Raw genomic sequence first — 21847 nt, forward strand, 5'->3', positions numbered from 1 at the left:
CGGCAGCTTGACAGATACCCTGTCTGCCAGAAGAGAAGAATGGAGAAGAGGGTGAACAGTACACGAAATTGCTGGGTTTTTGTAAGTTAGAGAGAAAGCTTGCTCTCTAGGCGTGGGTTTGAGTTGAGTTTTGTTAGGTGGAAGAGACCTCATTTTATAGCCGCTGGAAACCATCATTTCCCAAGAAATCTTAATGACTTCTACCCATTTTGGCCAAGTTTTTCCCTTCCTTTCTCATTTTCTTCCTTGACTTTTCCCTTCTTGATGAAATCCATTCTGCCTATTTGCACCAGATCAGAGTTTGGCGCTCAAGGCCTCCTTTTCTCGCAGCTGTCTCTATGGGAGACTTCCATTCCCAGCCATTTCTTTTATTGCTTTCTTCCTTTTTTTTTCATGGCTAAGTTTGATGAGGAAAGGAGCTGGGATATATATGCTGGTTCGAATGGTGTTTTTTTTTCTCTTTGCTAATACTCCCTGGTTCCTTGGATGTTTTGGCTTTGAAACTTGCTCCCTCCATGTGATGGAACCTCCCAGCAGCTTTGTTCAATGATCTTGTAGACTTTCTCTACGTGGCTTCTATTTTCCAGCAAAGGGCTGAGGTTTTTTGTGTTTTATTTTGGGGTTTTGTATGGGCCAAGGTGGCTCCTTAAGCAAGTGGGTTATTTTTTATTAAACATTGGACTTTTTGGTTGTGTCAATAAGCCATTTTGCTTGGGCAATTGGGCTATTTTTTCTCTCTTGTGCTCACCCACATGTTTGGGCCTAAGAAATGGGCCTGAGTCTCGAGGCTCCCAAGCAACCCAAGACCTTCCATTTATCGGCCCATCAATGGGCCTCATGTTGATTTATTACCATCCATACCACAACCCACTTAAGTAAGCCCCGGACGTTTGAGTGGCTTGGGCCCACTTAGGCTTGTAGTGTGGTTGTGTGTGAACATGCTTGGCGTGACATGTCGCTTGACATATTTTTTTATTTTATCATCTTTGGGAAGGGTTGCGATGTTCAATTTTAGCATGAGTCCGTAACTTAGGCATATTTTATCTCAACTCTTAGCATAACAATTTATTTATTTAGCGTGGCACGTGAACTATAATTCACATGTGATGAATTTTTGTGCACTTCTCTTTACGTCTTTTCTTAATAGACCGTCGCTTTGGGCCAATAATTTATTCAGGCCCAACCGTGAATTTTTTGGGTCTCAACAAAGATTTTCTCCAAAGTATTGATCTGAAGCTATTAAACTGTATAATTGTAAGTAAAACTGCAGTTCAATTCAATAGATGCTAACTATTGAACAACTATTGTCGATGCTCTAATTTATAAACTAAAGTTTCGTTAATGTCAATTATTTAAAAATTAAATGTAAACTAATGTAAGACTTGCTTAATCAACAACTACAATAATTACATTCACTTTCTTTTGGTAGATGCTTTATTTTTTTTTTCCCACTTGTCGACCAAGAAAACATAATTGAAAACAAAGGAAAAAAAAAAAAAAACTTTCTTGGTCCTTACTCTCCCATGAAAAATTGAAGGGCAATAATCTTTCAACTTTCTAGGCAAGAAATAAAAGGGAAGAAGAAAAACGTTGCTACTTCCCACACCACCCAATATGCAGACTCCAACTCCATACGCTTAACCCTCACAGATATTTTCCCTCTCAATCGAAAAAACCAAAAAACGCAATTAAAATTCAAAACCCATTTTTTCACTCTTATCAGCAAAGCGACACTCAGGACACCACTGAAAAATGATGGAGGGAGCAACTCTGCTTCGCTCTTCTCTCGCCTGCAACAGACTCTTCTTCTCCTTCCGCTCTGCTCGCCGCCTCTCTGGTTTCGCCTTACCCTCGTCTCGTTCTTCGTCTTCTTCTTCAGCTTCTGCTATCAGAAACCACCGCCACCGTCGGATTCTGAACCCCAGCAGGCGCTCCCCGCTCCGCCGCAGCAGCAGATTGGTCCCCTCCTCTGCCCCCAACTCCGCTAGAAGAAGCTTCTCATCCCTCGCCCCACGCGCAATCGCCACCCCCTTCACTCAGTCTCCTTCAGGTACATTCCCGTCTCAAAACCCTAGCTACCCTTTATGTAATTTTGTGTTTTGATTGAGTTTTTATTATCATAGAGTTTTCTGGGGTGGAGGATGAAGTTGTGGAGAAACTCGGATTCGAAAAGGTCTCTGAAGAGTTCATTGGAGAGTGTAAATCCAAAGCTTTGCTTTTCAGGCACAAAAAGACCGGTGCCCAAGTCATTTCAGTGTCCAACGATGATGAGAATAAGGTGTTCGGTATTGTTTTCCGGACCCCACCGTGAGTATTTTTCCCAGAAAATCTTTCTTTTATGTAATGGAGCTTAGTATTTACCAATTGGGATACTGTATTTTCTGCCGATTATATGTTTGCATGGTTGAGCTACAATAGACTTTAAAATCTATATAAATCAAGTTGTTTGAAGTGAATGCAAATGCCCCTTGTTTGTTTTGCTTTGATAATCTAGATGTTGAATGTTCTTTTATCTAATTGTTGATGCAGGAATGATTCCACTGGGATTCCACACATACTGGAACATAGTGTATTGTGTGGGTCTAGAAAGTACCCTTTGAAAGAACCGTTTGTTGAATTGTTGAAGGGAAGCTTGAACACTTTTCTGAATGCATTCACATATCCTGATAGGACTTGCTATCCAGTTGCTTCCACAAATACGAAGGTAAAAACGAGTAGAGAATTGGGAAGGAAATACAATGTGATCTATCTTGTATCTACTCTCTATTCTAACTAAATCATGGTTGTCATTTTATATCAGGATTTCTATAACCTTGTCGATGTATATCTGGATGCTGTGTTCTTTCCTAAATGTGTGGAGGACTTTCGGACTTTCCAGCAGGAGGGTTGGCATTATGAGCTCAACGATCCTTCCGAAGATATATCTTATAAAGGTTGCCCACTTAATAGATGTGCCTAGTTCATAAAATGATTTATCATGGTTATAAATTCCATCGACTCCAAAGTATTAAGCTAATGTCTTATTTCTTCTTAAATGATTTTTGTTCTTAATTTCAGGAGTTGTTTTCAATGAGATGAAAGGGGTCTACTCCCAGCCTGATAATATACTTGGGCGGGCTTCTCAACAGGCAAGTTTTCTTTTATTTTTCTGCCCAATTGTTTCTTGTTTATGTTTTAACAGTTGGCACATTTAGCTTCACCCATATTTGACTCAACTATTTCCTAGGGAGTCTTAATGATTTGCATTAGCCCCAATGGGCTTATAATTTATGTGTCAAATATTCCTGCTGAATTCTCATCTTCTCTTGTTGATTACAAAATGAATTGTACTTAGCTGTTCTCTCTCTCTCTCTACCCCCTCTATAATAATATGACCCGTCACCTGAATTTGTTTACTTTATCGAGTTAGGTTTTTTGTTTGAACTTACTGCAGCAGGTTTAATTCAGGGCAACCATGTTAACTAGTTAGGAAGAAAGTCGTGGTGGGCTTTAGTTTAAACGCATTAGTTTCAGCTAAATGTTTTTGTAAAATCATATGTACACGTACATCATTAAACATTAGCAGTGACAATTATTTATGGTTATCTTCTTAATACAATATTATCTTGCTTCTGGCTCCATATCTATTTACCAGTGTGCTTGTAGTGATACTACTTGGAGTCATGAATGCTGGAGTTTGTTGGTCATTTATTCTTGGTATACCTAGCCATCCATATTGATAGGTTAAGATTTACAGTCATCTGTTATCATGGATGATTATAGCACTTGAACACTGAATGGCAATTAGCTTTTGTGAATGACTAGAGTACTTGGTTTTTATGTTTACCAAGTATCTCCTTTTTGTTTTATTATTTTGTTCAGAATACTTTTGATATAGTACATCTGGTTTCCATTTGTAACTGTTTCATGCACATTTGCTACAGGCTCTTTTTCCAGACAATACCTATGGTGTTGACAGTGGAGGTGATCCCAAAGTCATTCCAAAACTGACATTTGAGGAATTCAAGGTTTGTTGTGTTAACTAAGGACAAATACTCTCTGTTTAGTCCTTCAGAATATTATAATAAACTTAGTTGTGATTGTTTATGTGTTGTGACCATGGTATATATCTCAATTTTTGGTCTAATTGATCTCTACGGTGCTTCTGTTTGATGAAAGTTCAACTTTTTTATTTGTAGACTTAGAATCTTATTCTTGTGTAGAATTTAGTACATTATTCATGTTATAGTAGCACATTCTGGGTAGCTTTTTAAGGAGTGTTCTGGAAAATTTCGGCATGTTGCCTTTACTGTTGTCAGCTGACCATCATCTGAAGTTGATGTAGTAGCTCGTAGGTATTAGATTAAGCACTCAAACAATAGAACATAGAAGAATATAAGAGATCGAGGAGACGAAAATATAGATCGAATGGACGAAAGAAAGGACCGAAATCAGAGAACCGAGAAGGAAGGACAGAAATCACATAGTTTTAAGAGAAGGTTTACTCAATATCCAAATCTGCATTTTAAAGAACTACATGGGGGTATTTATAGCAAACTAAAACCTAGACATAATAGGTTAAAAATCCCTTGCTTAAACAGAAATCATAACCCAAATAAAATAGGAAACTTAAAACTAGAAATCTGGAAAAGTAGAAATCCTACTAGAATTTGGAAATCTAGAGTATCTAGGAAACTAACAAATACATTAGGAAATTAATAAATTTAGGTCCTACGCGTCCTGCATCAGAAGTTCTTAGCCATTTAAAGGATGCATTCCAATGCCATCTGGTTGTACAGTAGTTGGGGTTGTAATACAAAATGGTTTTGGACAAAAACTTTTTGTTTGTTTATGAGAGCATTGTTGTCCATCTGGTACAGTGACTTCTAGTAGCATTACGAGTTTTCAGCTTGCTTCAAAGGAGAATGTGCTGCGACATGCATTAAGGCTTTTTAGTGTTTGTGCAGCATGCTATGACACTGTCTTTTTTGCAATCCTTCCTCCCACCCCCTTCTTTCTCATGCGTATGTGTGTGGCCGTCTTCCTGCCAAGTTACCTGATTCTTGTGTTTGAGTTTATAAATATTGAATATGCTTTAGTTGTATCTTATATTATATTTAACAAGAGGACTTTTCTTTCCAACAAAAAAATTTACAGGAGTTCCATCGTAAATATTACCACCCTAGCAATGCCAGAATCTGGTTTTATGGAGATGATGATCCAACCGAGCGCCTGCGTATTTTGAGTGGTATTGCTTTAGATCTCTGCTTATACATACATTTGAATTACTTTTTGTTTTCATGCGAACTAGATTATGATGTAAGTCTCTTCTGGCCTTTTCCCTTAAAAGGTCGGTGAGTTTTCCCAAAAGATGATTTGTGAGGAGGTTCTAGAAAGAAACTGTTGAGGATACTAATCTAGCCATTTAAACCATGAAAAATAAATTCCAGTTAAACTAATGGACCTTGTTACTGAAACTGTATGCTATCATTTCTTTTAGTGGTGTACATGTAACACTTTTTCCTTTTGTGTAAACAAGGTTGCTAAACCTATACATCGACAAATATTCCCTATTTCAGTTTTTATCTATTTTGTTTCAAATAACTAAAATGTAGTTTACTAATTTAAGAAAACTGTATGAACATCAGTTACAGCAAAGCCATGGATGACTTGTGTTTCATTTTTGTCATTACTTTTCATTCTGATGACTTAGAATTTCAGATAAATGATATAAGTTCAAAAGTGTGGAAAATATTTTGAATGTCTAGTATCTTACCTCTTTCTCTCACCCCCTCTCACTCTCAGAGTACCTAGATATGTTTGATGCAAGTTCATCTCCAAATGAATCAAGGATTCAAGCTCAAAAACTATTTTCAGAACCAATTAGGATTTCTGAGAAATATCCTGCTGGTGAAGGTGGTGATTTAAGGAAGAAAAACATGGTATGCCTCAACTGGTTGCTCTCTGACAAGCCCCTAGACTTGGAGACTGAGCTTACACTTGGGTTTCTGGATCATCTTATGTTGGGAACGCCTGCTTCTCCATTGAGGAAAATCTTACTGGAGAGTGGCTTGGGAGAGGCCATAGTTGGTGGGGGGGTTGAAGATGAGCTCCTTCAACCTCAATTTAGTATTGGGTTGAAGGGTGTTTCAGAAGATGACATTCAAAATGTAGAAGAAGTAGTCATGAGTACACTTAAAAAATTAGCGGAGGAAGGCTTTGATACAGATGCTGTAGAAGCATCCATGAATACAATTGAGTTCTCTCTCAGGGAAAACAACACGGGATCATTTCCTCGTGGCTTGTCCCTGATGCTCCGATCCATGGTATGATATATCTTTCTTTAGTCTAGTTTTCATCCCTATGCTTTTATTTCAATAAAGAGCACCTTTCTTGGCCATTTCTTCTCAATCAGAGCTTAATATAATTTTTCTTTCTAAAGGGTAAATGGATATATGATATGGATCCCTTTGAGCCATTAAAGTATGAGAAACCTTTGCTGGCACTGAAAGCCAGAATAGAAGCGGAAGGCTCTAAAGCTGTTTTCTCTCCCTTAATAGAGAAATTCATTTTGAACAATCGCCATCGAGTTGTGGTAGAAATGCAGGTAATCAATTATATATTTTTCCCCGAAATGTTTTTGCCCTGTTTATTACTCCTAACAAGTAACTTCTGTGTCAGCCCGATCCAGAGAAAGCTTCTCGTGATGAGGAGGCTGAGAAACAAATTTTGGATAAAGTTAAAGCTGGTATGACAGAAGAAGATCTTGCTGAGCTAGCACGTGCTACACAGGAGCTGCGACTGAGGCAGGAAACTCCTGATCCACCAGAAGCTTTGAGAAGTGTTCCAAGCCTTTCTCTGCAAGACATTCCTAAGGAACCTACTCGTGTTCCCACAGAGGTTAACATCACATGAAGTTTCTTATGTTTTATTTATTTATCTACTTTTTATTTTTATTTTATGTGAACTTCCTTTTGGTCTAGTTTCTATTGAACAAAGTAAATAAAAAAGCACCTGTCTGTTGAATGTAGGTTGGCGATATCAATGGCGTGAAAGTTTTGCAGCATGACCTCTTTACAAATGATGTACTGTACACCGAAGTTGTGTTCAATATGAGTTCACTAAAGCAAGAGCTTCTTCCTTTGGTACCTCTTTTTTGGTAAGATGTTCTTTCCAATGAGTCCCTGATTTCTTCATTATTTTGGTTTCATTGTGAACGTAACATGAAGCTCTCCAAATTACTTGTTCTTCAATATCATATTTTCGTATGAATACCCTGTGACTTTTGAATAAGACACTCATGCTCATGTCCACTATTCATTGCCGTCAAATTGTACTTATGAAAGGAAAGACAGTAATATATAACAGTCTTAATGGCAGAGCATCAATAGGGGTAGTAGTTGTTGCAGCAGCAACAGTGGTTTGCAAATTATGCACACCCTAATAAACTGCTTCTTTCTGACAACAATAGTGTAACAATGGTGTTCGAATTATCAATTGAGCTTTACAAGTTGCTTCTTTTAAGAATATTATTTTTCTGAGTAAGATCCTTCAAAAGCAAATTATTTTTTATTCTTGATTGTATCATGATGTTCTTTTGACAGCCAATCATTGCTTGAGATGGGTACAAAAGACTTGAGTTTTGTGCAACTTAATCAGTTGATTGGGAGGAAAACTGGAGGAATATCAGTTTATCCAATGACATCATCTGTACGTGGCAAGGAGGATCCCTGTAGCCATATAATTGTTCGAGGCAAAGCCATGGCAGGACGTGCTGATGACCTATTTCACCTGGTATTTTTTTTTTTTCCTTTTTCTTTTCAGAGTTAGCAAATGAGTATTTCCAGTTTCATTACTTAAGGAATAATTTATATGAAGTGGGCTTCATGTACTTGTGTGTGTTTAAATAGTTATTATGTTGTTATTATTGCTCTTAACTTCTCATGAAGTTTATCGCGAGTTGACAATATTTTGTAAATTCTTATGCACTTGAGGTGTACACCTGCACAAAATTTGACAATAACTGAAAAGAACAAAATTTGATTGATGAATGAAGATATCCATTTCCCTACTCATTATAGTTATTATTTTATGCCTTTAGTAAGTTTTCCTACTTTTGCCTTTTCAAGATAGGAAACAAGAATTTGATTGACAAATAAACGAAATTCAATAGGAGCATACAAGGAGTCCATCCAGGACAAGCCAAGTGCGAAACACATAAATGAGAAGCTAACAATTATGCAAAACTCCTGCCTAATTCGAAACATAACTTTTTTTTCTAAAGAAACAGGAGAATTTCCTTAGTTGAGGCTATTGACCAAGTTAGTGTGGAAAACTTGAATCATTGCTTTCTCTTACATTTTATCTTAGTGGATGTGAAGATTATAGATTAAATCTCTTGTTGCCCTTTGAAGGACGGATACTTTAATTTGAAATGCATCCCATGCAAAATTTCAATTGTTCTCCATTAATTCATAAAAAGTTTAGGATCTTTTTAAGAGAAAAAAGGTTTGATTGGTTATTCTTTCTTTATTAGGATTCCATTCACTATGAACAAACTAAGTGACCTATCTCATACTCTTCCCTTTTTTTTTTTCCCTTTGACTTGGAGGGAGGTTCGCGATTTGGGGGCCATTGACTGTATAATTATCTTTTTCCTATATATTAGTATTTTAATTGTAGTATATTGCTCAAGTTGTTACTGCAGATATTTTATTAAGGTTTTCATGCATGTATTTTATGTTATTGCAGTTCAACTGTGTTCTTCAAGAAGTCCAATTTACAGACCAGCAGCGGTTTAAGCAATTTGTTTCCCAAAGCAAAGCTAGAATGGAGGTATATTATAAATCTCATTTGGACAAGTTCAACATAACTGATCCTTGACATTATCAGAGCGTAGAGTTTATGTTATGTCATTTTCAGAACCGATTGAGAGGTAGCGGTCATGGAATTGCTGCTGCAAGGATGGATGCAAAGCTAAATGTCGCCGGGTGGATTTCTGAACAAATGGGTGGTGTCAGGTCGGACTGGAATTTAAAAGTGATTTGTCTTTTGTGCTAGTCTTGCATATTCTACATTTCCCTGTATATACTCTTGTCTTTGTGAAGTGCACTGTAAGAAACATGGACATATCATTCATGATTAAATTATATGAAAATATCATTCATGATTTTGAGCTTGCATTGACATTAATATTAAATACATCTTATTTCTTGCTGTTCAATATACATCTGATACAATGATTTGCAGATTTAGGTTCATTTCAGGACCTTGCCATTTAACTGTGTATATTCTGTCTGCTTAGTTACTTGGAGTTTCTACAAGCTCTTGAAGAGAAAGTTGATCAAGATTGGGATGGAATTTCTTCATCTCTCGAGGAGATTCGCAAATCCTTACTTTCTAGGAATGGTTGCATAGTTAATATGACTGCTGAAGGGAAGAATCTTACCAACTCTGAGAAGTTTGTTAGCAAATTTCTTGATTTGCTGCCTAACTCTCCCGTTGCTACTTCTACTTGGAATGCTCGACTACCTTCGTCAAATGAAGCCATTGTTATACCTACTCAGGTTAGAATAATATTCTTTTTTGGCATGGTTGTTTTTTGCATATTTTGTGGAGGAATAATTCTAAGCTGTTACCTTCTGCAGGTTAATTATGTTGGAAAAGCTGCTAACATTTACGATACTGGTTATCAGCTTAATGGGAGTGCGTATGTTATCTCCAAATACATATGTAATACATGGTTGTGGGATCGTGTTAGAGTTAGTGGTGGGGCATATGGAGGCTTTTGTGACTTTGATAGTCACTCAGGTAAAAATTTGTGCTGTTAAATGTTCGCATGGAGTTTCAGTTGCTTATGTTGTTACCAAACGTTCTGAAATTTTCTGTAGGAGTATTCTCCTTCTTATCTTATCGCGACCCCAACTTGTTCAAGACACTTGGTGTATATGATGGAACTGGGGATTTTCTCCGACAATTAGATATGGATGATGAGACTCTTACAAAGTCCATTATTGGGACAATTGGCGATGTTGATTCGTACCAGCTTCCTGATGCCAAAGGTTATAGTAGGTATGTACACATCTATAAGTTCTTGGTTTGTAGGAGAGGGAAGATATATGTAAGGGTCACTGTGAACCAGAAGGAATCGGGAAGAGGAAGGAAATGTTTTTCCTTTTAATGATTATTGTTGGAAACAATCATGTTTATGCCCCTCATAATTCCACATCTAATGTATTGCATACAACCTGCCACAATAGCTCGTTGGTGATGTCACATTGGTTCCGAATTTGCTTATTATTTCCTGAAACGTATGAATCTTTTCTCCTCACTCCCTCCTATTTTTCCTCCTGCAGTTTGTTGCGGCATTTACTGGGAGTCACAGAAGAAGAAAGGCAAAGGAGACGAGAAGAGATATTGTCAACAAGGTAAATGTTCTGTTCATTGGTTGATGAGTTGACTTGATATTCAAGTTGTAAGGCATGCCAAGGATATGACACTACTAAGGCTGTGTTTTTGAAGAAACAACCTTAGTTGTTATCCCGCCTTTGTCATCTTGATTACTGCCCTTTCAACGATGTTCAAGGGGTACTTACGAAAAAGTTAGATTAGAACCATAGAAGGAAACTTGAATGTTCTGCTAGCCAACGTGCCTTAGTTGATTAAACATACAACTTATATTTTTCCATATGAGGTATCATCATCCTCATAGCTGTTCCATTTTCATTTTTGGGCGATAGGTAGCTCTTGCGATGCTACCTTTATTATACATAATGAGTATTTTTCCTAGTTCAATATTTTCACTCATTATTCCTTTGTCCTGCAGCGTGAAGGACTTCAAGGAATTTGCAGAGGCAATTGATGCGGTAAAAAACAAAGGGGTTGTGGTTGCAGTGGCATCTCCAGATGACGTTGAAGCAGCACATAAGGAGCAAAACAACTTCTTTGAAGTAAAGAAAGCCCTCTAAGCCCTCCCAGAAAATGCTACATATATAGGCTTTTCTGTAACCCCATTCCCCCGTTATACAGCAAGGGACGCTCAATTTATTGTTCCATTTTTACCCCGTTTTACACAAAGCAATACATACAATGCAATCATATTAGATTAGCAAAGAAATTTTGAAGCAGTGTACCACCAATTCTTTTGACCCCTTAAATGTGAGTTAAAAGTCTTCATTTTTCTGTCTCCTTATCCACTTTCACAATCAATTTTATGCCGGTAATTTGTCAATAAACTGGTGAAATTGCCATCGCAGTTTCATTTTGAACTGAACATATATAAATATCAGCTTAGAATCGATATTTGACAGAAAATTGAATTGATAAATAATTACTACTGAAGAATTTTGGCTTATCTTGGACACGTGGATGTTAAGCTTTGTATATGTTTTCAAATAGCCGTCTGGGGCTGTATCAGATGTGCAGGGTCTTTCAGCAGCTGCCTGAAAGGCTGAAACTTGCCATAGATGGTTGTTATTTGTCTCATTTCCCCACCTTCAGTCCTAGCTTTCCTATTTTGTGTAACAAGGTTCAGACCAAAAAGTAAAGTCAGGTATTCATAAGATGGGCAAGTTGATCTGCCCAATGTTTAAAATCACTGAATGCAAATGGTTAAAATCATGAACGAGCAAAATAGGATCTAAACTGCAGAGCATTTTAAAATTGGATGGAAATTCTTTGCTCTGAAAAAAATATCAGAAATTTAAGGAGGATCAAACTTGTTCAACTATGTTGTTCTTGAAGTTAAACTCCCATAATAAGTTAATTAAGAGCTTTCTTAAGCTACAATACATATTAGTTTGGTCAATTGTCCACGCGCTTTTGGATTTGTTATCAACCATTAGTTAATGTAGTATTCTCATAATAACTATATGTTTATCTCCTTTATTACGTGATGGTCATATACGTTGCAGGAAAATATTGCTCGTTAATAAGTTTATTGAAATTCAGCATTACCATTCCCAATCGATAACTAAGAGGATATAATAATAAATTCTGAAAGACTGAAATGTTTCAACTATGGAGTATCATCAACTCTAGTTTCCTCAACTATTAATACTAATAGAGTTAACAAAAAATTTTAATTTCTTTTTGTTGCTAATTCTCAATTAAGATTTTCTTTTATTTTTATGATTTAATATTAAATTATGCCAAACTTTGAACTCAAGCTTGGCTCGTCCCAAATGTGAGCCAAGCTTAAAACTCTCGTTCTATTCTGCAACAAACAAGCCATATTTCAAACTCGGCTCGGCTCGGCTCGTCCCTACCAAGAATTTTGAGCAAAATATTTCCCTCCCTAAACCATCCCCATACCTTGACCAAAAAAACAAAACCATCCCCATACACACACAAATTAATGACAAACACCAAATCCATACGTTAACTCTCGGAAATTAGCTGAACAGAACGAAAGTGCTTTTTCCGTACGGTCAGCTCGGTATTGTTCTCAGCAGCGCGACCTGCCCGTACGGTCATCTCTGTAATCACACAGGCAGGTCGCGCTTCTCCATATAAACCCACCTCTCTCCATTTCTAGAAACCCAAAAACCCATTTTGAAAACATTTGCATTTGCTCCTCCTCTTCTTGTTACCTTCTTCCCAGTCCCACAGTTTCACTCAGAGACAGTGAGACACCATAAAAATGGCGAGGGCTACTACTCTGTTTCGTTCTCCTCGCCGAATCTCTCGTTTTGCCTTACCATCATCTTCATCTTGTTCTTTCTCTTCAGCTTCTGCTCCTAGAAACCACCGCCACCGTCCGACTCCGGACGTCCCCACCGCACCCTCTCTGCTCCGAAGCCACATAAGATTACTCCCCTCCTCCTTCCACCCCCATCTCACAACCCACTTCAGGTGCCTCTCCTCACGCGCCGTCCCCGCTTCTTCTGACACTCCGCCATCTGGTACGTAACATGACTATGTTCCACTTTCAAATCCCAAGCTACCATCTTTTTGTTATTTTGCCATATAATCGATTTTTTTTCTTGTGGGTACAGAGTGCTCGGAGGTGAAAGATGAAGTTTTGGACAAGCTGGGATTCGAGAAGGTTACCGAAGAGTACATTGGGGAGTGCAAGTCGAAAGCTTTACTTTTCCGGCACAAAAAGACCGGTGCCCAAGTCATTTCTATGTCCAACGACGATGAAGAAAAGGTCTTTAGCATTATTTTCCGGAACCCACTGTGAGTGCTCTTCCGAAATGTCTCCTTTCCTTTTCTTTTTAGTAAAATGAAGCTGTCCATTTATGCATTTTCAAGAATCATATATATATATATATATAAATGTTTTGGAATGAATTGGAAAACCCTCCTTGTTTATCTATTTAATCTTTATTTTTTGGTTAAAGCCTCCTTGTATATTTAACTGTTGATGCAGGATGGATTCCACTGGAATTTCACAAATACTGCAACGGAGTGTATACTGTGGGTCAAGAAAGTACCCTGTGAAAAATCCATTTGAGGAGGTGATTGGAGGGACCTTGGGTAATTTTTCGGAAAAATTCATATATTCTGATAGGACTTGCTACGTAGTTACTTCCACACATACAAAGGTAAAACGGGTTGTGAAAGTTAAGGAAAAGGGTCTCTGTTGTATCTACTCTGTATTCTAACAACGAGGTCGTCATTTTTATATCAGGATTTTTATAATCTGGTTGATATGAACCTCGACGCCGTCTTCTTCCCCAAATGTGTGGAGGACTTACAGATTTTCCGGCAGGAGGGTTGGCATTTCGAGCTCAACGACCCTTCCGGGGACATATCTTATAAAGGTTGCACATCCGATTGATGTTCCCAGTTCTCGTGTTCTGGTTTTTAATTACATTTCCTTTGGCAAAGTTCCATGTTTCTGGCTTATAAATTCCATCAATTTCCACGTATGAAAATGTGTTAATTTCTTCGTAAATAATTTTTTGCTTAGGAGCTGTCTTCAATCAGATGAAAGAGTATTATTCTCAGCCTGATCCTATAAGTATATTAAAGAAGACTACTCGACAGGCAAGTTTTCTTTCTACTTCCTTTTTGTCCAATTGTTTATTGTCTATGTTTGTGACATTTTGGCAGGTTTACATCAGAACTCAACTGTTTCTCTCTCAGTTCGTGTCCTTAGGAAATCTTAAGAGCTACACAGTCATCTTATATCATTGATGACTAGAGAGCTACCAGTTTTGTTATTATGTTTCCTTAGTGTCATCTTTTTTGTTTTCATTATTCATTTCGATGTATGTTTAATATATCTGGTTTCCATTTTGTACAGGCCATTTTTCCAGAGACTACATATGGTTTTGACTGTGCAGGTGATCCAAAAGTTATTCCCCAATTGTCATTTAGGGAATTCAAGGTTTGTTTGTTCACTAAGGAGGAGGATTAGCTATTTTGTACATCAGAATACCATGATAAATTTTAAAACTGTTGCTAACTTTTTATTTTAGATTCTAGACTCCGATTTTCTCGAAGTGTGTAGTACATTGTTGATGTTATATTAGCACATTAATTCTCTGCAATTTTTTGAGGAATGCCCCAGAAAATCATCCTAACTTCTGAATCATTTGAAGGACACATTCCAACTACCGTCATCTCATTTGCTTGTATAATTATGGTATTTAGGATTTTATTACAAAAAGGTTTTGAACAAATAATTCTATTTTTATGAAGTCACAGTAACTTCTAGTAGCATTACCTCCTTTTTTTAATCTCTAATATTCTGATTACTCTCTCTCTCTCTCTCTCTCTCTCTCTATTGGGCTGATGCATATGCCTGGTACCATCTTCTGCCAAATTGTCTGAATGTCAAGCACGTTATCTATAAACATATGATTCTTCTCTATATATATGAACTGTTTCGTAAAGTTTATTTAGTACTAGTTATTTTCTTTCTGAGTTTCTGACGATAAAATTACAGGAGTTCCACCGTAAATATTACCATCCCAGTAATGCAAGGATATGGTTTTATGGAGATGATGATCCAACTGAGCGCCTGCGCATTTTGAGTGGTATTGAAATAGATCCAACATGTGACTACTTTGCCTGCAAAGCATCTTATGGCTATTTTGGCCTTTACCTTAAAAGAGTGGGGGAGTTTTCTCATATCAAATGGCTACTTTGATGCATGACTGTTATGACTTAACAACTTTACTATATGTTAAAGAAGGTTGTCAAACCTGTAAATCACAAATATCCCTCCATTTCGGTTTTGCCACCAACTTGTTTTCAAGAACTGAAACAGAGTTTACTTAAAATTCAGATAAGGAAATGAACAGCTGTTAGAGCAATACATTGGTCAGCAATGTCTTTTCTTATGTAATTTCTTTTCCTTGTGATGATTCAGATGAATGACATAAGTTTAAGATTGTGAAAATTAATTTTGAAACTTATATCTGAACCATCTTACTCTCTCTCAGAGTACCTGGATATGTTTGATGCAAGCTCAGCTCCAAATGAATCGAGGATTAAACCACAGAAACTATTTTCAGAACCAGTTAGGATTTTTAAGAAATATCCTTCTATTCCATTTGCTGATTTTAAAAAGAAAAACATGGTATGCCTCAGTTGGTTGCTCTGTGATGGGCCTCTAGACATGGAGACTGAGCGGACGATTCAGGTTTTGCTTCATCTTATGTCGGGAACTATTTTTTCTCCACTGAAAAGAATCTTGCTTGAAAATGGCTTTGTAGATGTTTTTATTGAGGTTTCTGTTGAACTCCTTCAACCTCTATTTAGTGTTGGGGTGATGAGTGTTTCTCATGATGACATTTTAAAAGTAGAAGAATTAGTCATGAGTACACTTAAGAAATTAGCAAAGGGAGGCTTTGATTCAGATACTTTGGAAGTATCCTTGAATGGGATGGAGTTTAATCTCAGGGAATACAATGATGAACCATATACTCGAGGCGTGTCCTTATTGGTTCGATCCATGGTAAGATATACACTCTTTAGTTTTGTTTTCTCCTTTGTTTTATTTTTCTTTGTCGATAAAATGCCTGGCATGTATTATAGCGATTTATTCTTGGTCATGAGATTAATATTAATTCTCTGTAGGATAAATGGATATTTGATATGGATCCCTTTGAGCCATTAAAGTATGGGAAATTTTTAACGGCACTGAAATCCAGAATACAAAAGGAAGGCTCTAAGGCTGTTTTCTCTCCTCTGATAGAGAAATTCATTTTGCACAATCCACATAGAGTTGTGGTAGAAATGCAGGTAATCAATTAAAGCATTTTGTATTAAACTTTGTGGCCATGTTTGTTATTCCTAACCAGCTACTTCTTTGTCAGCCCGATCCACAAAAGGCTTCTCGTGCTGAAAAAGCTGAGAAAGAAATTCTGGGGAAAGTTAAAGCAAGCTTAACAAATAAAGATCTCGCTGGCCTGGTACGTGCTACACAGGAGCTGCGACTGAAGCAGGCAACTCCTGACCCACCAGAAGCTATGAGAAGTGTTCCAAGCCTCTCTCTGCAAGACATTCCAAAGGAACCTACTACTGTTCCAAAAGAGGTGATCTTCACCTTAAATTTCTGGTTTCTTATATATGTTTAAGTTTGATATGAGTTTCCTTATGGGTTAGTTTCCGCTAGAATGAAAAAATAAAAGCGCATCTTTTATATGTAGGTTGACTATATCAATGGAGTTAAAGTATTGCAGCATGACCTCTTCACAAATGATGTCCTTTATACTGACATTGTGTTTGATATGAGTTCATCAGTAAAGCAAGAGCTTATTCCTTTGGTACCTCTTTTCTGGTAAGATGCTATCTTCAATATAAGTAACCTAATTTGTCATTACTATTTGGTTTTATCGTGAACACGACATGATGATGAGCCAGAGACTATGTCATTGTGTTCATTTTAATTGCCTGTCATTAATTAAGAAACTAACAAGGCTAACCTTTATCCTCTTTCCTGACCACCTGACTCAATACCAGATTGATGCCAATGCCCTTTTTTAGTTGAATCTTTTTGTTCTATTAGACTTTCAGAAACCTATGCTCAGCTCTTAAATCATGTCATCCTGAAGGGCAATGTCGTAATTTTCGTAGAGCACCCGAGTATAGTGATAACTTTACCTTCAGTTACATTTGGAATTGTGCATAATAATAGAACTGCATGTTTTTTTTTCACAAGAAAGTTGTGATTACATTAACTTTCTGTTAATTCCAATGGTTATTCTGCATGCAACACTCATGTTATAGTAAAACTGAATATTTCTGTGGATATCCAGTGATTGTTGAATAAAACACCAACTGTTTCGGCTAATTATTCTTACAAAAGCAACGAAAATATTCTTTAACATCTTAATCGCAAAGCGTCAATAATGGTAGTAGTAGTTGCAGCCCCAGTATGACAATTATGCTCGCAGTAGTAATGAACTGAGTCTCTACTTACATCAGCAGTGTTGTATGTTGATAATAATATTTGAACTAGCAGTCAACCTCTACATGTTTACAAAGAAGAGTCTTATTTAGAAAAACAAAAAATTGTTTTAATCCAAATTTTTTTTTATCCTTTGTTGACTATATCATGCTGTTCTTGACAGTTACGCATTGCAAAACATGAATACAAAAGACACATGTTTTGTTGGTCTTCGTCACTTGATTGTAAGAAAAACTGGTGGAATATCAATTGAGTCAATGATACGGTGCACGGAAGATCCCTGTTGCCATATAATTGTTCGAGGGAAAGCCATGGCCAAACGTGCTGAAGATCTGTTTCACCTGGTATTCTTTTCCCTTTTCTTTTCATAGTTAGCAAATGAGTGTTTCTAGTTTCCTTTTCTTCGTATCCGATCAACCGGGCAGAGGGAATTTGAACTTGGGTGCGTGTGTCTAAATAATTTTGTATGCTATTAGTACTTATTGGTCTTCGGTTAACTTCCTCCATCAGTTGACAATAGTTTTTCTGATATGGGCAAAGGCTTATGCACGTAGGTTTACATCAGAACAATAACTGAATGCTGATTGAATCCATTTTCCCACACATTCTAGTAGTTAATCTGTCGACTATAAATTCATTATATATATATATATATATATATTTTTACGGGAAACAAGAATTTTACCGAAAAACAGAAACGCAATGCAAAAGCTGATGGCATGTTGTTGCAGATAAACTATCTTCTTCAAGAAGTCCAGTTTACAGACCACCGGTGGTTTAAGCAGCTTGTTTCCCATGCTATAGTGCAGGTATTATAAACTTTTATTCGGAAAAGCTCAACATTGCCGGTCCGTAACTTTAACTATTAAAGCTTGGGGTTTATATTATGTCATTTTCAGTACCAACAAAGTGCTGAACTTGAAGGTCAGAACATTATTGCGTTAAGGATGGACGCAAAGCTAAATGTTTTTGGGTGGATTCGTGAACAAATGTGTGGTATCAGGTAGGACTGAATTTTTCAACTGATTTGTCTTCTGGCCTAGCCTTTGCATATCCTAACTGTTCTTGTGTCTATCCCTGTCTCTGTGAATTGTATTTTTCAGAAACTTGGAACTATTGTTTATGATTTCCAGTTTGCTAACCACTTTGTTCTTGCTATTTATTATGCATCTTTTAAACTATTTAAATATTTAGGTTCATTCCAAGACCTTGCCATTTTAACTTTGTTATGCACTATCTTATGCATATCTCTTTGAGATAAGGAACAATTTATGTCGGTTGACATCTTAGCCTATATTTGAGATGAATAATTGGAAAGCTTTTAAGTTCTGTGCAATGATTTTCTTATAGTATGGATAATTCAGCATTTACTACAGAAAAATGATGGGACCAATACAGTTTCTCATACAGTTTGTATATTTTTTCTTAGTCACTTGGAGTTTCTACAAGCGCTTGAGAAGAAAGTTGATCAAGATTGGGAAAGAATTTCTTCGTCTCTCGAGGAGATTCGCAAGTCCTTGTTTACTAGGAAAGGTTGTATAATTAATATGACTACTGAAGGGAAGAATCTTGCCAAATCTGAGCAGTTTGTTGGCAAATTTCTGGATTTGCTGCCTGGTAACTCTCCCTGTGCAACAACTACTTGGAATGCTAGACTACCTTGTGTAAATGAAGCCATTGTAGTACCTACTCCGGTTAGAACTGAAATCATTTTCTGCTTGGTTCCTTTCTGTATATTAATTGTGGGGAGTGATTGTCCTTAACTCTTACGTTCTACAGTTTTTTTTTTTTGGTCTGATACGTTCTACAGTTAAACCATGTCGGAAAATCTGTTAACATTCATGACACTGGTTATCGGGTTAATGGAAGAACAGATGTTATCTCCACGTTTCTTGTTGGTGCACGTACATGGTTGCCTGACCGCACAGTAATTAGTGGTGCAGTGTATGCCTCTTATCGCTTTGATAATTACTCAGGTAAAAAAATTTGCATGGACTTTTAATTGCCGTTTTAGAACCTCACTGACAACATTTTATGCAGGAGCATGCTCTTTCTTACCTTCTGGTGACACCAACTTGTTGAAGACCCTTGACCGATATGATAACACTGGAGATTTTCTACGACAATTAGAAATGGATAATGATACTCTTAAAAAGGCCATTATTCAGGCACTTAAAAACGACTCATGCGAGTATCTTGATCCCAAAGCCAAAGGTTACAATAGGTATGTGAACATCATGTTTTGTAGGAGAGTGGAGACATATAAGTGTCACTTGATACAAAAGGGAACAAGAAGAAAGAAAGAAATATTATTCAGCATAGTTTATGAACTGCTTCCCATCATTTTCTTTTTCCTGTAGTTTGGAGCAGTATTTAACGGGAGTCACAGAAGAAGAAAGGAAAAGGAGACATGAAGAGATGTTGTCAACCAGGTAAAGAGGCTGTTAATTGTTTGGTGGTTTTAGCTGATAAAGTTGTGAGGCAGATCGTTGCCATCTTGACTAAATTTTGAACAATTTTTAAGCGATGCTTCGGCAAAAACTATATTAGGACAATGGAGAAGGGAATTTGAGCATCATTATCTGCATTATGTACACTATTTCATTTCCATGATGCTTGTAAAAGCTAAAATTTTATTTGTATTCAGATTCTTTTACGCTAACATAACATTGATTAAGGCTCATAGCTGTGAATATTTTACGACGTTGCAGTATTTTTACGTTGTTATACGCCTTTGTGACGCAGCTTGAAGGACTTCAAGGAATTTGCAGATGCATTTGACGCAGTCAAAGACAAAGGGGTTGTTGTTGCAATGGGAGCACCAAATGATGTTCATGCGGCACTAAAAGATCGACCTGACTTCTTTCAAGTAAAGACACCCTTCACCCGTGCAGAATTTTAGGTTGCCTATGATATGGGTTTCTTCTGTTTTGGCCTTCCAAGTAATTAGACTTACATGCTCAGAGCAGACTACCTTTTGCCAGTTCTTTGTAAACAATGGGTAGAATCTTTGACTGGATATTACGTACCTTCAATTGTGGACATACTAATGCAATTGGTGTGCCAGTCCTGAGATTATCTTTCCTATATATTACTATTGAAATTGTAATTTGATGCTCAATACTTAACATAATCACGGTTAGTCCAAATTTTAACCCAAAAAAATTAATATATTGTTAGATGTGTGGCAATATATTTCTTTATCATTACTATATGTGATAAAGAAAAGTGAAATTAATGCAAATGTTGGTTAGGTTATTTGGCCAAGGCAGTGTGTTCGTTCCATTGCACCCAAGTTTGAACTTCCTTCTCATACATTAGAAGAGTTTAGAATATTGCCATTGTCAAGAGGAAAAAAAAGAAGATAAAGAAAATTGAAATGATATATTGGACAATAGCATTTAATTTAAAGCTCAAAGCCACTTCTAGTTTTGTGCCTTGGTCATGTGGCTTGAGTCTTGTTGATCTGTTCAAATGTTTGCCTTCTGCAGTTATTCACAAAGTACCTGTGAGTCTGTGACCCTTATATAATAAGAACTGCATGCAGCTTCTGCCATATCCATAAACTTGTGTATAGTACATGTTTTCTTAGGTATTAGTCAGAGGTTTTTTTCTTTTTTCTGCTGTGAATATTTATGCCATATCCTTAAATTTGTAAAATGGGTCATGTCGTCTCTTCTGTTTTGGTTGTTACCTTCAACCAAGGTACTTCTGTTGCTGCTTCTTCTGCTTGGCTAGCTGCTGGTACATGTGATATATAACATTGCTGATGTCAAAAGTGCTTGCATGCCATCATAACATTGTTAACAACAAACTTAATTAAGCCGGCAGGGGGATAAAAATCCTCTGCTAGCTTCGTCCCGGGTCCTCGTCCACTATGTACCTGCCGTCGAGTGTACAAATCCCTCACCGGAGAAGTCAAGTCATGCACCACACTATAAAAGATTGTGAGCATCTTATTGTCAATTGATTTTGAATTGGATACTCTAATTCTATTATTATATATTCGTTTTTCGGCCTAAACCGATGATTATTGCTAATGACTATGGTACGGCAGCCTTCTACTTGTTTTGTTTATGTAAGAAGGCATAGACCGAGAACTTGCATGGTGGTCCACTGGTCCAGTCCCTAGATTATAGGGTTAGCTATACATATATACATAGATACGTACATAAATCTTTTTCAATTTCTCACCGAACATTCCTGTAGACCTGGTCCTGAGTATATATAATCAGCTGGCATATTACAACGGACCTAACAATTTGCCCTACCCTAACGCCTTAATAACTAATAACCCCCACTCAATCAGCTGGCCCTTGTAGCAGAGGAAAGGATTAACAGTCCTAGTACTAAATAGTCCCTACCTGTAAATTTCCCTTACGTACCTCTTAGACTTAATCTGCAGTTTGGTTGATCAAAAAGCAACCATTTATAATGCCGTAATTGGCATTTGAATTTTTTAAACTTGTAATTATTGCTAGATCTGCACTAACATGTTTCAAG

At 37.0% G+C, this 21847-nt stretch overlaps 2 protein-coding genes across 2 annotated transcripts; both read left to right on the top strand.

Moving 5' to 3' along the window:
* LOC18768180 (presequence protease 1, chloroplastic/mitochondrial) lies at positions 1453–11165 on the top strand. The gene is made up of 19 exons (XM_007200751.2): positions 1453–2050; positions 2124–2307; positions 2530–2704; positions 2801–2933; positions 3058–3128; positions 3924–4007; positions 5137–5227; positions 5785–6305; positions 6422–6586; positions 6661–6879; positions 7011–7138; positions 7584–7773; positions 8731–8814; positions 8902–8999; positions 9284–9545; positions 9627–9789; positions 9870–10050; positions 10335–10406; positions 10805–11165. The coding sequence occupies exons 1-19, from the start codon at positions 1753–1755 to the stop codon at positions 10944–10946; spliced, it is 3261 nt and encodes a 1086-aa protein (XP_007200813.2). The 5' UTR covers positions 1453–1752; the 3' UTR covers positions 10947–11165.
* LOC18766883 (presequence protease 1, chloroplastic/mitochondrial) lies at positions 12520–20453 on the top strand. The gene is made up of 19 exons (XM_020570679.1): positions 12520–12881; positions 12975–13158; positions 13352–13526; positions 13613–13745; positions 13895–13971; positions 14231–14314; positions 14876–14966; positions 15375–15889; positions 16012–16176; positions 16251–16469; positions 16584–16714; positions 17508–17688; positions 18076–18153; positions 18244–18347; positions 18774–19038; positions 19155–19320; positions 19385–19568; positions 19705–19776; positions 20090–20453. Exons 1-19 carry the CDS (start codon positions 12620–12622, stop codon positions 20244–20246), a joined length of 3243 nt encoding a protein of 1080 aa, XP_020426268.1. The 5' UTR covers positions 12520–12619; the 3' UTR covers positions 20247–20453.

The sequence above is a fragment of the Prunus persica genome, chromosome G8 (assembly GCF_000346465.2).
Source record: "Prunus persica cultivar Lovell chromosome G8, Prunus_persica_NCBIv2, whole genome shotgun sequence".
In the NCBI taxonomy this organism is placed as follows: Eukaryota; Viridiplantae; Streptophyta; class Magnoliopsida; order Rosales; family Rosaceae; genus Prunus; species Prunus persica.